Source organism: Prosopis cineraria, unplaced genomic scaffold (assembly GCF_029017545.1).
Source record: "Prosopis cineraria cultivar Desert tree isolate PC_DT_omini unplaced genomic scaffold, ASM2901754v1 PC1, whole genome shotgun sequence".
NCBI classification, from domain to species: Eukaryota; Viridiplantae; Streptophyta; class Magnoliopsida; order Fabales; family Fabaceae; genus Prosopis; species Prosopis cineraria.
Window position 1 is genome coordinate 8,898,843 of NW_026555332.1, and position 14,415 is coordinate 8,913,257.

Consider the following 14,415-nt stretch of genomic DNA (forward strand, 5'->3'; position numbering starts at 1 on the left):
TTATTTGATAACATGTTTTCAAAAAGTGTTTTAAAAAACAAAAAAAAATATTGTTCTAGAGAATAAAAAAAATGAAAACAACTTTTAAGTATTCTGTAATTATTATTCTGAAATAAAGGAGAATGAAAAAAAACCTATTTTTATTATTTTTTATTCCCAGAACATGTTCCACAAAATGTCAATTCTTAAAACAATAAAATAAAAATAATTTTAAATAGCCCGTGTATTCTTAGAGTAATCTTTCTTGTGAAACACCTTTTCATGGTTAAAATATGTAAGGTAATGAAAACTAGAACGGTAATTTAACTAGGTGGATAGTATCTCAATGTTTAATAATTTGATTATGATTAAATTGAGATCATTATAGTCATTTTTTTTTATTATGATTGAATTAAGATCATTATAGTCATTTTTTTTGCCAAAATCATTATAGTCATATTTGAAATAATATAATTTAATTAAAAGAAAATATAACTTTAAATTTATACACTTTGCTCGAGTTTTACAATAAGTCTCTACACTATTTTTTGATTTTTTAGGTCCCTTATAAACGGTGTTATAAAGATCTAAAACACTAAAAAATAAAAATGTAAAGATTTAAAATATCCCAAAAAAGTACAAAAATTTATAACAAAATTCGAGTAAAGTGCAAGAACTTTAAATTGTGTATTTATAATATATATATATATATATATATATAAAAGAGTAGTATTGAAATAAAAAGGCATTAATTTAATGGTAAATGAAACATTCATGTACATGCGACATATAATTTAATAAACCTGAGTTACTATAACACAAATCTTATGGACTATTATTTTTTCTTTTCCTAACCCAAAACAATATCGTTTTAGGTTTAGTAAAGAGATAAAAAGAATAAAATCCAACTCATCAATCCATCTGTTTAAAACTCGTGATTTTATTAGCTAGGGAACTAGTTCACCAATTCATTAATCCAACCCTCCAACTTGTGTTAGATTTCAATAGCATTACAATTACAATATTATCAATCTGATCATCGTCAGCTTTGAACTTGAAAACATAATTTCTTGGATGGATTTCGATTCAAGAAACTTGGGTTTTAATACATGGGATATAAAATTCATCGAGTTTTTTACTTTCAAAATATGAAAATAAAACATGACAAATGAATTATGAAATTGCACTGACGTACAAATAAATAACAATCTGCTACCAAATGTCCAAAAGATAAATAACACACATCGCAAAATAATAAAATTATACCGTATAATTTGCTCGTCAAATGAAAATTCATATATATATATATATATATTATACAATTCATAATTAAGAGATAATATTATAATGTTTATCATTTGAGTTTCAATCTTCACTTTTAGTTTCAATGTCAATATTTGAATCTAAATTTGATAAAAGATCAACTTTTAATTTTAAATTTAATTCATTAACTTTATACACTTGCTCGGAGTTAAATTTAAAGATGAGAGAGAGAGGATATAATATGTGTGTGTGTGTGTGTGTGTGTGTGTGTGTGTGTGTGTGTGTGTGTGTGTGTGTGATGTTATAATAGAATATATTCTTTACAGCATAGTTACTTAGCAGGATGCTTTCCGCTTTTTCATTATCATGCATGGATTCCAAGCTATCTGGACAAGACTGCCATCATGGGCATGTCAAGTGAATACACCAATAGCATGAATTTATTTTATAAAATTAGGATAATATAACATATTTTCTAAACTTCCTTTTAATTATTGATTTAGTTTCTAAATCTCAATTCAGTGCAATTAAATTTTTATAGTACATTAAATTAAAATTTAATGATGAGATCAATAACTAAGAAAAAATTAAGAAAAGCAAAAGTTACATTTTCTCTTCTATAAATTTGTAAATATTAGAGACATCTTCTAAAAAATCTTCTAAATATTAGAAACAAAAGTTACTTATAATAAGTGGCAAAACATAGGGCATTAAATAATTTTTATAATTACATAAATAAATGTGGCTTAAAATTTGTAAGAAATTTTATTTACGTATCTCTTTTATAATTTATCTATATTAAAAATTTTAATCCTTTACTCTTTTTTAGGAATTGAGTTGGTTAACATTTTGGGAGAATTTCAGTTAAGAGCTAGAAAAGAGGCTTAATTTCAAATGGGTCTAAAAATATTCTGAAATTTTAGTTCAGTTTAGGGAGAAAAGTCAAAAGAATTTTGACAATGAAAAGACTAAAATACACTTCACGTGTTATATAAAATCATTAGTTGTTAATTTTTTTACTATACTTGCAAATTACATATATTTGTTAGACAATCAGGAACATTGATTGTTAATTTATTAGCTTTACTTGTTAATTAACTAACATCAGTTGTAAATTATAAGACTTATCAGTAATTTACAACTGATGTTAGTAAATTAACAAGTAAAGTTAGTAATTTAATAATTAATTTCATTGCTTATGATTGAAAAGCCAATATCAAGTTTTATATAACTATTTACATATCGACTCATATTTGTAAATTAACAAGTAAAAATGATTTTGTATAATAAGTGAAGGATATTTTGATCTTTTCATTGTTGAAATTCTTTTGACTTTTCCTTAGATTGAATTAAACTTTCATAATTTTTTTAAACCTACCTAAAATTAAATTTTTATAGTGATTCTTAACTGAAATTTTACCTAAAATCTTTTCTTCTCAATATTTGATTATATTACAATTGAAAGTTAATAAGCGGATATAGAATCTAGTTTGCAATCATGATCATGTGATTTTACAAGCCTGAAAGAATGAATGAGAGATTTGACAAGTCTTGGAGAAACACGATGCCATCCTTGTAATTGGGGGGATTAAATAATTTTTTTTCTTTTTATGTAATTTGAACTTCTCATACCTTCCAAGACTTGAAATCATATTTTGAAATATATATATATATATATATATGTATATGTATGCATGTATGTAGCCAAATAATAATAATAATAATAATAATAATAATAATAATAATAAGGTTATTAGATCTGAGCCCTGCAAGTGGGCTCGGCTGAATTCACTTATTCCCAACCCTATTTGTAGTAAACAAAGAACTCTTCTGTCTTCTTAAATTTTATTTAAAAATTTTAATATATTTTATCTTAAAAAATTTATAATAAAATCTCTCAAATTATATAAATAACAATATAATTTCTCAAAATATTACAATTTTATTGAAATTTTTAAAAATTTCTGTGTTAATAATTTTAAAGTGAAAATATTATACTAATTTTATTAAAAATAACAAGTCTCAATTACTATTTTTGCTTAAAGAATAATAATTTTTATTCTATGAATTGTTAGAGTTAAATAAAAAATTATAACTTATCTAGTGTAATTTTTTTTGTTAAAAATAAGTTGTCAAGATAATAAATTCCAATTATAACTTTTGTTTGAAGAATAATAACTTTTATTTTGTAAATCGCAATAATTGAATAAAAATCATAATTTATTAAGAGTAATTTCTGTTATTGAAAAACAAGGTTTGAAAATAAAAAGTCCCAATAACAAACTTTTCTTAAAAAATAACAGATTTATTTATAAATTTTATTTTATAAATTGTAAAAGTTGAATGAAAAATACAACTTGTAAATATAATTTTTGTTATTAAAAAATACATTCTCAAAATAATAAGCTTCAATTACAACTTTTGTTTAAAGAATAAAAAATTTTATTCAAATAATTATAAGAATTATATAGAAAACCATAACTTGTCAACAAGAATAAAATAGTTTTTTCAATTTAAAATTTATTAGCATAAAAATCCCTATGTCTTATGACGTGTTGAAGGATCATATTATCATTTATTAATTCAGGAGAATTTTATTATTATTTTTTTATCTTTTGAACAAAAATTAAATTGTAAACGCAATTTGTTTTATTAGAGTTTGGTGTATCTATCTCAAAAAGACAATAATCTAAAGTCCACGAGCAATTTATACACAGTGCGACTTGATACCATTTTTATAATCATTTCGATTATTATAAAACTACATTACATATCATGATGCGTGGTTGTTTTCTCTCACATCATCTTTTATTCTTCACTCTCGAAATCATTTAGATGAAAATTGAATAATTAAAATTTATTTTTTAAATATATAAATATACACATATAACTGAGCTATCAGATATCGAATGAGTAAATTTAAATGATTTAACTTTGATATCAATAGTTTAAAAAATAAAACAAAAGAAAAAGAAAACAAAAAATGTAAAGATGCAAGAAATATTCGGTAAGAAAAAAAGAAGAGAGAAATCAAATTACATCGATGATGATGATGATGATGATGAGTAGTAAATTTGATTAGTCTTGATGATAACGAATCTTCATATTTTCAATATCTCATGATAAACATTTTCTCTCATCAACAGAATCTACTTCTTATACTTAAAAAAAAAAATTATGTTTTCCCAGGATAAAACCTTTGCATGATTGAAAGATTGAAAACGAAGGGTTGAATTGCTAATCACAGTGAATTTAGGACTTACAATTTTGTAATTACAAATTAGTTAGAATTCTTTATGACAAATTGGCAATGGAACGAGCTTACAAAATTGTTATTATGTTTCGCTGGTAAAAATGTAGCATTAGTTTTATAACATTTAGTTGCTTTTTTTTAGGGAAAACGACAATTAGGGATCCCATAAAAACATTAATAATAATTATAAACTTTGAATTATTGAAATTCAATAACAAATCATGTTCCTTACAATAAATTATATTTTGTTAATTAATTTGAAATTCACAATGGACTTTTATAGATTCTTAACCAATACTATAAAGATTCTCAAGTGTCTTTTATTAATTTTCCAAACGATAGTAAAAAATTACAAATAATTAGCTTGCAATTTACTACTAACTCTCATGGATTTTCAATTGATTTACAAATAATTCAAGTGTATTTTTTCTTTTTTTCAAGTGGTTTATTTGTATATTAATAACAAAAAAATTAATATTCATAATTGACTCTCGTAAATTCTTAGCTGATGTTACAAATAATCTTAAATATATTTTATTGACTTGTCAATTGATTATTCACATTTTTTTAATTGTAAGTAAGGATTATGGGCTAAAATTAAAATTTTAATAATTCAAAATTTGTAATTTTATTTATATTTTTATGGGTCTCTAATTGTTATTTTTCCTTTTTGTTTTGGGGCAACCATAACAGTCAGTTGCCATTGCTACATCCATTGCAAGGCCAGCATCTTCCTCCAGTTGTTGCTGTTTGGGGGGGGGGGGGAGTGGGTTAAGCATTGGGAAGTGAACCACAAAAACCATATTTTCATGATAGGAGCCATGGTAATAGACAAGTTGTAGGACATTTTTAATGGAACTTGATTCTACCAAGAACCACAACTTATGCATAGCAAACACTAGGGTTTGTATATTCTGATTCTATTCCATTTCCAAGACCATAATCCCCATGTATCTAGCTTAGGATAAAAGTTTATCTCACACATCATCTTTTACCAGGAGGAAAATATTTAAGAGAATTACATATAAATCACACATAATATATTTAAACATTATAAGGTCAATTGATAAGTTAGCAAAGGAAATTGAATATTATCTAATTATATCGTGTAAAACCTCAAAGTAATTCTCCATAATTTTTTTCAAGGCTAATGTTTTTTTAGATTCAATGGAAGCACTCAACTTCATATGCAACTGATAATTTAGGCAGACGAGGCTAATTCAAGCAAGTTTGAACTTACAAAAAAGCCATATAGTCAAACCCGATTAGAACATCCTTGAGCTTCGGGCCTACTTGAATGCCCAAATTATTGATACTTTATTTTAAAAATTAATTTTATATTTAAAATTAATTATTTTATCACCATAAGAAACATAAAATATATTTTCTATATTTTTTAAAATTAAAATGTTATTCAAGTATTCAAGCCAAGCCCGATTGGACTCGAGCTTGACCAGAATTTTTTTATCCTATTTAGGGTTGACCCAAAATTTTCGGTCCTATTTGAGTTGATCCAAATAGGTTCAAACATTAAAAATGTATACTTTATCAACTTTGACTCTAAATTTTTTTGGACTTATTTGGAGTTGTCTTGAATTACTTGCTATAACTTTATTGAAAGAAAGCACTCTTAGTCTCACCCTCCTTTTAACACCATTTAAAGAATTAGGGATCTCATCATGAAAAATTAAATTGTTATTTTTGACTACATATTTATAAAGGTATACTAACTAGCTTGTTCATCAAGCATAAAAAAGCCAATTTCAATGTCAACATCATGAATGACCTACCATTTGAGTAGATCTCTTGTCAAAAGATTTGACTTAATTTTTATTTCTTTCACACAATTTTGACTCAGCCTTGTATTGGAAAAAAGAAGTTATTTCATACATCAAAAAGTGTCATTGATAATCAGCATATACCTATTTATCGTCCAAATTAAAGCATTTTCATGGTGGAATATAGTGTAGTCTCTGTCTCTAGTCCCTTCATGGGGCAATGTATAAATTTTTTGCAGGGAGAATGACACTTAGGTTCCAGAGAAATGAATTAATAACAATTAGATCCTTAATAAATTTTTTTTACAAAATAAATTATAAACAAAATTTTTTGCTACAATCTAAAATTTATATTTAATATTTAAATACTTATTTACAATTAAAATTCTGGGATTTATAATAATTTTGATAGATATTTTCAACTTTTTTTTCAAAAAAAATTTGTCAAGGATTTGACAGTCATTAATTCAGTATTTTAAAACATAACTATCATTCACCTTTTTTTAGGGAACATGGCAATTAGGGACCCTAAATTATTAAAATTTGAATAATGGATCATGATTCTTATTTGAAATTAAAAAAATGTGAATAATCTATAATACTCTTCAGAAGTGACTTTAACAAATTTTCAAGTGATTATTATATATTTACAAATATCCTTAAAAATTTCAAAAGTGAATTTTAATGTCATATCAAGAAACAATCAATTCCCAACTATTATTCCTTGATTTTTCAACTAAGATTAATAATATTCACATCCTATGATAATAATTTTAACAGTGTCATTTTTTTTTCCATGTGGTGTATTCATATAATAATAAATATAAAAATTCATAAGTAATTAGTTTTATATTCAAAAGTGAACTGGCGGAAAGATGGAGGTTGATAACCCAACGTGCGGGTGAATACTGGTGGCGTCAAGTGGTTTCCACCAGAATGCGGGACTGTGAAACTCAATGTTGATGGTTCCAGATGTGTGTCGTCAGGTAGTTGCACGTATCATCAGGGTGAGTTTTTACGTGGCTTCTCGGCTAGACTCGGACCTGGTTCAACGTTCACGACAGAAGTTTGGGGGTGGCCTTTGGGCACTCAAGCTGGCATGGGAATGGAACATGCGGCATGTAATCGTCAAGTGTGATTGCAGAGATGTGGTGGAGGCCATCTACGACACAGAAACAATCATCAATTGGGATGAGGATGTCATGCATGAAGTCTGAGCGTTACTGGGTCGGGCATGGGAAGTAGAAGTGTTGTTTTGTGACCGTGAAGCTACCGTGTGGCGGACGCAACGCAATAGCCAATGCAGCTCAAATTCATGCAACAGGGTCAGAAGTTTTGTGGACACCATCAACCCCCGTTGCAAGACTTGCAGAGTTAGATCGTAGGGCTTTAGATACTGGGTAGTTAGTTTATTTTGAATTCCTGTATTTACAAGTACCTTTACTAAATTTTTAAATCATTATTATATATTTACAAGTATTCTTGAAAAGTTTCAAAAAAAAAATTTTAGCTGCACATTAAAAAACATTTCATTCTCCACTATTACTCCTTAATTTTTCAACTGAAATTAACAATATTTCTATCTTATAATAATAATTTCAGCAATGTTATTTCTTTATTTTTCAAGTTAAAGGTAATTTTGTAAACTTGTATATGTTTTTAATTTTAAGTAAAAACAGTTATCTATTGTTGAGATTTTTAATAATTTAATGTCCTTAATTGTAATAAATGGCACTAGGGGTCCCTAATTGTCATTTTCCCTTTTTTATTTCAAGTTTTAATTAGAATGGATAATGAATAGTATAACATCTTCATTCTTCAAGTATCATATACAATTTTTACCAGATCTCAATTAAAAACAAAATTGGTTTAACCTCCTAGGGAAATCAGACTCACAAAATGAAGCATCTTCCACACACACATACACTCTCTAAAAAACTAATAAAATTACACAGTTTATGAATTTTGAACATTGCAATTCATCTCAAACTCCACGGTCCAAAATGCAGTCAGATTTAATTAAAACTTGTTGATGCAAAATCGTGCCTCCAGAATGCAACACTTTAAACCTAAGGCAAAATAACTCGGAAGCAGAGGGGGTAAACTTCAAGTTATATTAAACTTTATATAACTGAACTACTTTAAAAAAAAAAATAATTATACAACTGAACTGAATCAGCTGCAGACTATGGTTAAAAAAAAAAAAAAACAACAACAACAAACTGAGAGCTCGCTGTATAGTAAGCTATACCTTCAAAAAATTTCCCTGACAATATGGGAACTAATTTATTGGGCGTTTCAACTTCATAATATTCTGCAGAGAGCTACCAGTAGTCGCCACAGGAACATACCCCATCTTTGAAGTGGTGGAAACGATTGACATCTCTAACAAGAATCTCTCTATTAGCGAACCTTGAGACAAACTTTGTAACAGAGTGACAGTCTTCACATAATCTCAAATTTTTAGTGATCCTAATGGTTTCACCCTTGGCAGTATTGATGAGTCCAAAAGCAACAGCAAGCTTTTCGCTATGTCCCAAAATAATTTTCTCCTTGTCTTCTTCATCAAGATCATAAAGAACAACTTTTGTCTGTGGCACATAACCCCGCTCCTTCATCTCTTTCGACAATTTCTGTAGTAAAGCATGAAGTTGTTCGTTTTGTGGGTTAGTCCCGTCAACAGAAACAAACGAATATATTGCCGTTTTAACTTCAATCCAACTGCAGCCTGGAATCTTTTGCAGGCCACGAGCTTCTAAAAGCTTTTTTACTCTCTTTACTTCATTCCACATCTTAGCTTCAGCATATATGTCAGCTAAAAGAACATAGTTTCCAGCATTCCAAGGCTCCAACTCAAAAAGCGCTTTGCTTGCTCTCTCTGCAAATTTGACATTACAATGAATCCGACAGGAACCAAGGAGGGAGCCCCAGACCTTGGGTCCTGGTTCAATGCGCAAATCTTCTATAATTCTGATTGCTTCATCCAACCGGTTTGCTCGGCCAAGAAGATCCACCATACAAGCATAATGCTCCATACTTGGATGAATCCCATACTTACTTACCATTGACTCAAATAAAATTTTCCCCTCCTTGACAAGGCCTGCATGGCTACAAGCTCCCAAAACACTTATAAATGATATGGGACTTGGTGAAATTCCTTGGTTGGTCATTTTTTCAAAAATCTTGATAGCCCTTCTTCCAAAACCATGCATCCCATAATTTGAAATCAAAGAATTCCATGAAACAACATCACGCTTTCTCATCTGATCAAATACTTGATGCCCCAATTCAAGCTCGCCACATCTTCCATACATTGTTATAAGGGCGCTAAGAACAGGCAGGATTGAATCAAGACCCCTTCTAAGAATATACCCATGAATCAGCTTTCCTAGTTCCAAAGCAGCAAGAGCTGCACAAGCTTGAAGCACATTTACCATTGTTACAGCGTTTGGAACTGAATCATGTTCCTCACGAATCATTTGTTGAAAAAGCTCCAAAGCCTTCATGGGCATGCCATTTTTTGCATAACATGCAATCATAGCACTCCATGAGACTGAGTTCTTGACAGGCATAGCATTAAAAACAGAATTTGCATTTGAAACACAACCAAATCTAGCATACATATCCAGCAGGGTTGTCATAACATGAACACGTGCTTCATGACCATGTCGCAAAATATGGGCATGAATCTCCTTACCCTTTTGGAGAGGAAAGATTGTTGGCTCTGAATTAACACAAGCTTTGAGCACATAAGTATATGTGTACCTATCGGATGGGATCCCACCCCAATTCATCTCACTATACCAATATAGCACCTCCTCACCATGACCTACCATTGCTAGTGCACGGATGAGTGCATTCCAAACATAATGGTTCTATCTCGAGTTTTATCAAATACCCAGCGTGCATGGTCAATAGAACCTAGTTCAGCATACATATTGATGAGTTTAGTGGCTAAAAATGGATCTTGGTCAAAGCCACTGTCAATGAGGTGACGATGAACATCAAGGCCATCAGAAAGTGAGTTCTGGTGGGCACAAGAGTAGATCAAAAGCTCATATGTATGCTGAGATGGGTGGGGCTCCTTAAAAAGGACCTGGAGGGCTTGCTTGAGGCTTCCTTGTTTACATAATGATTGAATCAATTGGTCGTTGTTCTTGCTGCCTTTTGTAGTTGTAATTGAAGGGGAGAAAAAACAGACAGGTGGACTTGAATAGAAACGCCGACAAGGGCTATAGTAGACATGATTGCTAAAGTGAACTTGCCTAACATTGCATGGACTTTGAAGCATCCACATGAGACACAATTTCAATGCACTCGTTCTCCAGGTAAAGCTCCTCAGGCTCCTACCACAGCTAAGTGTTATTGGGGTGTCTAATTGTATCTTCAGCTACAGAACAGAAACAGCCAAAATTAACACATTCCTGTAATAAGATTTGGCAAAATTACCAAAAAACCATTCCAAGAAAAAATCCATCCTCCCTTGGAAGCGAATTTCTTTCATTAATTTTGTTTATGAGAGAAAGAGAGAAAGAGACCTCAAAGCTACATAAAACATAAGAAGCAGGAAGCTCAAACAGATCATAAAAACTGATGACATATTTTGTCCAGAAAACAATTAGAATCCACTGCTATTACCACGGGAACAACAGATATTGTCGCTGGCTTATTTATTTATTTATTTATTTTTATCAATATAGAGACCATTAATTATCAACGAACGTAAGATAGACCAAATGCGATGGACTCAACCCCTCCTTCGCTTAACAGAGTCCAAAAGCAGCATCAGTAAAGCTGAAAAGATTCATACAAGAATAAATACCAAATGAGAATGAGTAACACGCAGGCGGGAAGGACAAAAAGGAGGGTTGAACATTGAAAGCAGAAGAAAACTTAATTGGACTGTATGGAGTTAGCTTAACAATAGAAATTCATCCTGAAATGTTTGAAAATCACAAGAAGAAGGAGAAGAAGAAGAAAAATTAGGGTTTGGTTCACCTGAAACGGTAATGGAAGAGCTAAGCGCAGCTGGTTCAGTCTTGAGGTTGCTGCTTCTGTTGCAGCTTCAGTCTCTAGCCAACAAATTGAGAGCAAAGTCGCTTTTTTGTTGGAATCAAGAAGGAGAACGGCAGGAAAAATCTTCCAAATAAAAAACCTTTAAATTGGGCTGAGATATCTTTTAAATAATTTTTAAAAAAATAACTAAACCGTTCCATCTTAAAAAAAAACTGATAGCGGAGCTTGGGTGATTAGAGAATTATTGGGAAGGAGTTGCCCAAAAGAAAAAAAATTAATCACTACTTTTTTGACCAGTAAAAATTAATCACTCCCTCACTTTAAGAAATAATAACTTTAATACACTCTTTTCGATTATAATTATAAGATAAAATTAACTGTTTTCACATTTTTTGAGAAATAATAGACAGATTTATGTGTATTGTATTGGTTAGAATTAAGAAATATAAAACAAATATCATCGATACAACTGATATAAACACATTTAATGGAATTAATTTTTTGAAGTTTTTTATTTAATTATTTTTTTAATGTTTCATTTGTATGTACATCTTGTCTTTATTTTTTGAATATATAGTGAAAAATATGTCTATAAAATACCTATTCTTAGAGTTTTTAAAAAATATTGGCCCAAAAAAAAATTACTTCTTTAAAATTCTCAATAATCCCTCATTTTTTATTACACAAAAAATTAGACACTAATTTATAAATTATAACATAAATTATATTTTCATAAATATGGATATAAAAAAGAATCCAAAAGGATCCCTCTTTTTTTTTAATTGTATTATATTCTTTTGTATTTTTTTAGTTTCTATTCTTCTGTTTTTTTTATGTGCAAAACAAAAAGGCTATAAAAAATATATCTCTACCACTCAAGTTTTACTTGTTTAAAGTACTTAAGTAATTGTTGCATTATCTTGTCATCACATAATGTATGGTGAAGCATGCACAATTTGAAGAGTCAAGACCACGAGATAAAAATTGATAATTCAAATCAAACTTAAATTTTTTTTTGTATTTCCTTCTTTCCTTTTTACAAATAATGTTTATGGATGATAATTGTTGAGAGTTTATTGATATTAAGTACAGCGAATTAGAAAAATATATGAAAAATAGGAAAAAAATTAAATCTTATTGATCAAGAAAATTAGAAAGGCATAGGAAAGTATATCGAATGCATAAGAATAGTAGGATGGAATTAATGCTAACAATTAAAAAAAATTTAAAAATAGAATTGCTCTTAAATCAATGCTTAAGTGTAAATAGACTAAAAATACATGAAAAATAAAGAAATAAATTAAATTTCATTAATCAAGAAAATTGAAAAGACATGAGAAAGTATCGCAAATAGAGAAGGATAGTCTGATAAAGTTAATGCTAATGGTCAAAAAAATTTAAAAATGAAGTTAAATACTAAGAAATCAATGTTCTCATAAAAGTAGATCAAAATATATAAAAAATAAAAAAATAAATTAAATCTCATCAATGAATTAAGACAAATTTTATATTAACATCAGCCTAAAATCTATTAACCAATAAGGGTCAATTTTTTTTTTAAAAAAATGAAACTGCTTTTGAATCAATCAATGCTCTCATAAAAGTAGACTAAAAATACATAAAAAAAATAAATTAAATCTTATTAATGAATCAAGATTTATTTCTTTTTGTTCCCTTAACTTGCAGTTTCCAAATCTACATCCACAATCAATATTTAAAAAAAAAGATTTTATGTAAAACAAAAATGAAGGTGAAATCTTTAAAATAAACTCACTGTAGATGATCATTTTACCACCCCCATCACCACCATTCTTGAATATGGATATGGTAAAAGTATCTGAATGAGAATCGATTAAAAAAAAAAACAAATAATGATGTATGGTGCAAATGTCTCATATAGATAATGCAACTTCTAAATCAATAAGGAAATCAATTCACCATTGTTAGATTTATTATACTAAGTATGTTTAATGATAGTATACTCTATCAAAATAGTTTAAACTATTTGATTAGATACTTCTTAAGCTTTATATATCATAATCCATTTTCTAACTTTTTAGGTGAGGGACTTTTTTTTGCAATCTAATACCCACATGCCATGATTACCCCGTGCTCATCATTGTTACAATATATCTTCAGTGGATAACTAGCCTTTAGGGTTCAATTTTCTTAATAGTTGATTCTTGCCTTCGAAGCACACAAGGTGCATGGATCTCTGGGTACAATGAAATATTTTCAATGAAGTCACATATAAATCAAATTAGCATTCTGGGAAGAAATAAATGATTAGAGTGTGTGGGTAAACACACTCAAATCACCAAGATTTGAATCATGTGATAAATAGGGTCACAGTTATGCTGAAACCTATTCAAGAACTTATACCTAAATGAATTAAAGAACATTTTAGAGCTTGTGCCAATAAAAACCACAAGAACACATAAAGGAAAATGAAAATGCCTTATCTCTCTTTCCCCCTGACCTCTGACTCTTTTTTGCCCTTTTTCTACCACCCAAAAAGCTGCACACCTTTGATATGGTCTCAATTCAGAAAGTAAATCTGGTTTGTCTTCTTGAAGTATTGTTTCTGATCTGTTCAACCAATATCCAAACAAAACAAAAAACAAAAAAAAAATTTCATGTGCTCGATTGAAACATGAAACTTGTAGTACTTTGCTCCGTCAACATGATTATCATTATTGTTAGTTTTTTGCCATCAAATAAATATTAAAACAAGAGAAAATGCTTGACTTATTTTTTTTTTAGCACAAGACCACGGTAAAAACTATGTAAAAAAGACTAAAATCTAATCATATCAAAAGTTATGAGGCTTATACAATTAGTAGATGGGTTGATAAATATAAGGGTATCAAAATCTTCACAAGGAATCTTGTGAGTCAGAGGTCAGCGCAATTATTTGTTTCCTTGTAAACATGGTCAAATATAACAGTCCAATCTCTCATAAAAAGATCTCTAATATTTTTGATAATCCCGGAGAGGAGATGGAGTCACAACATCCGTTATTAATGAGTGATAGAGCTTCCAGTTGTTAATGAGTGATAGAGCTTGACTTACTTTGAAAATCTAATGGCTTCATAAAAACCTGCAGGGCCAAAGTTCGCATGTTTC

General features: G+C 29.0%; 1 protein-coding gene across 1 annotated transcript; it reads right to left on the reverse strand.

Moving 5' to 3' along the window:
* Positions 1-8,205: 8,205 nt before the first annotated feature.
* LOC129295293 (pentatricopeptide repeat-containing protein CRR2, chloroplastic-like) lies at positions 8,206-11,397 on the reverse strand. Its single transcript, XM_054933797.1, is given in 3 exon segments — positions 8,206-10,144; positions 10,147-10,663; positions 11,272-11,397. Coding segments are annotated over 2 exon segments (1,971 nt in total). The 5' UTR covers positions 10,571-10,663; positions 11,272-11,397; the 3' UTR covers positions 8,206-8,597.
* Positions 11,398-14,415: the final 3,018 nt, after the last annotated feature.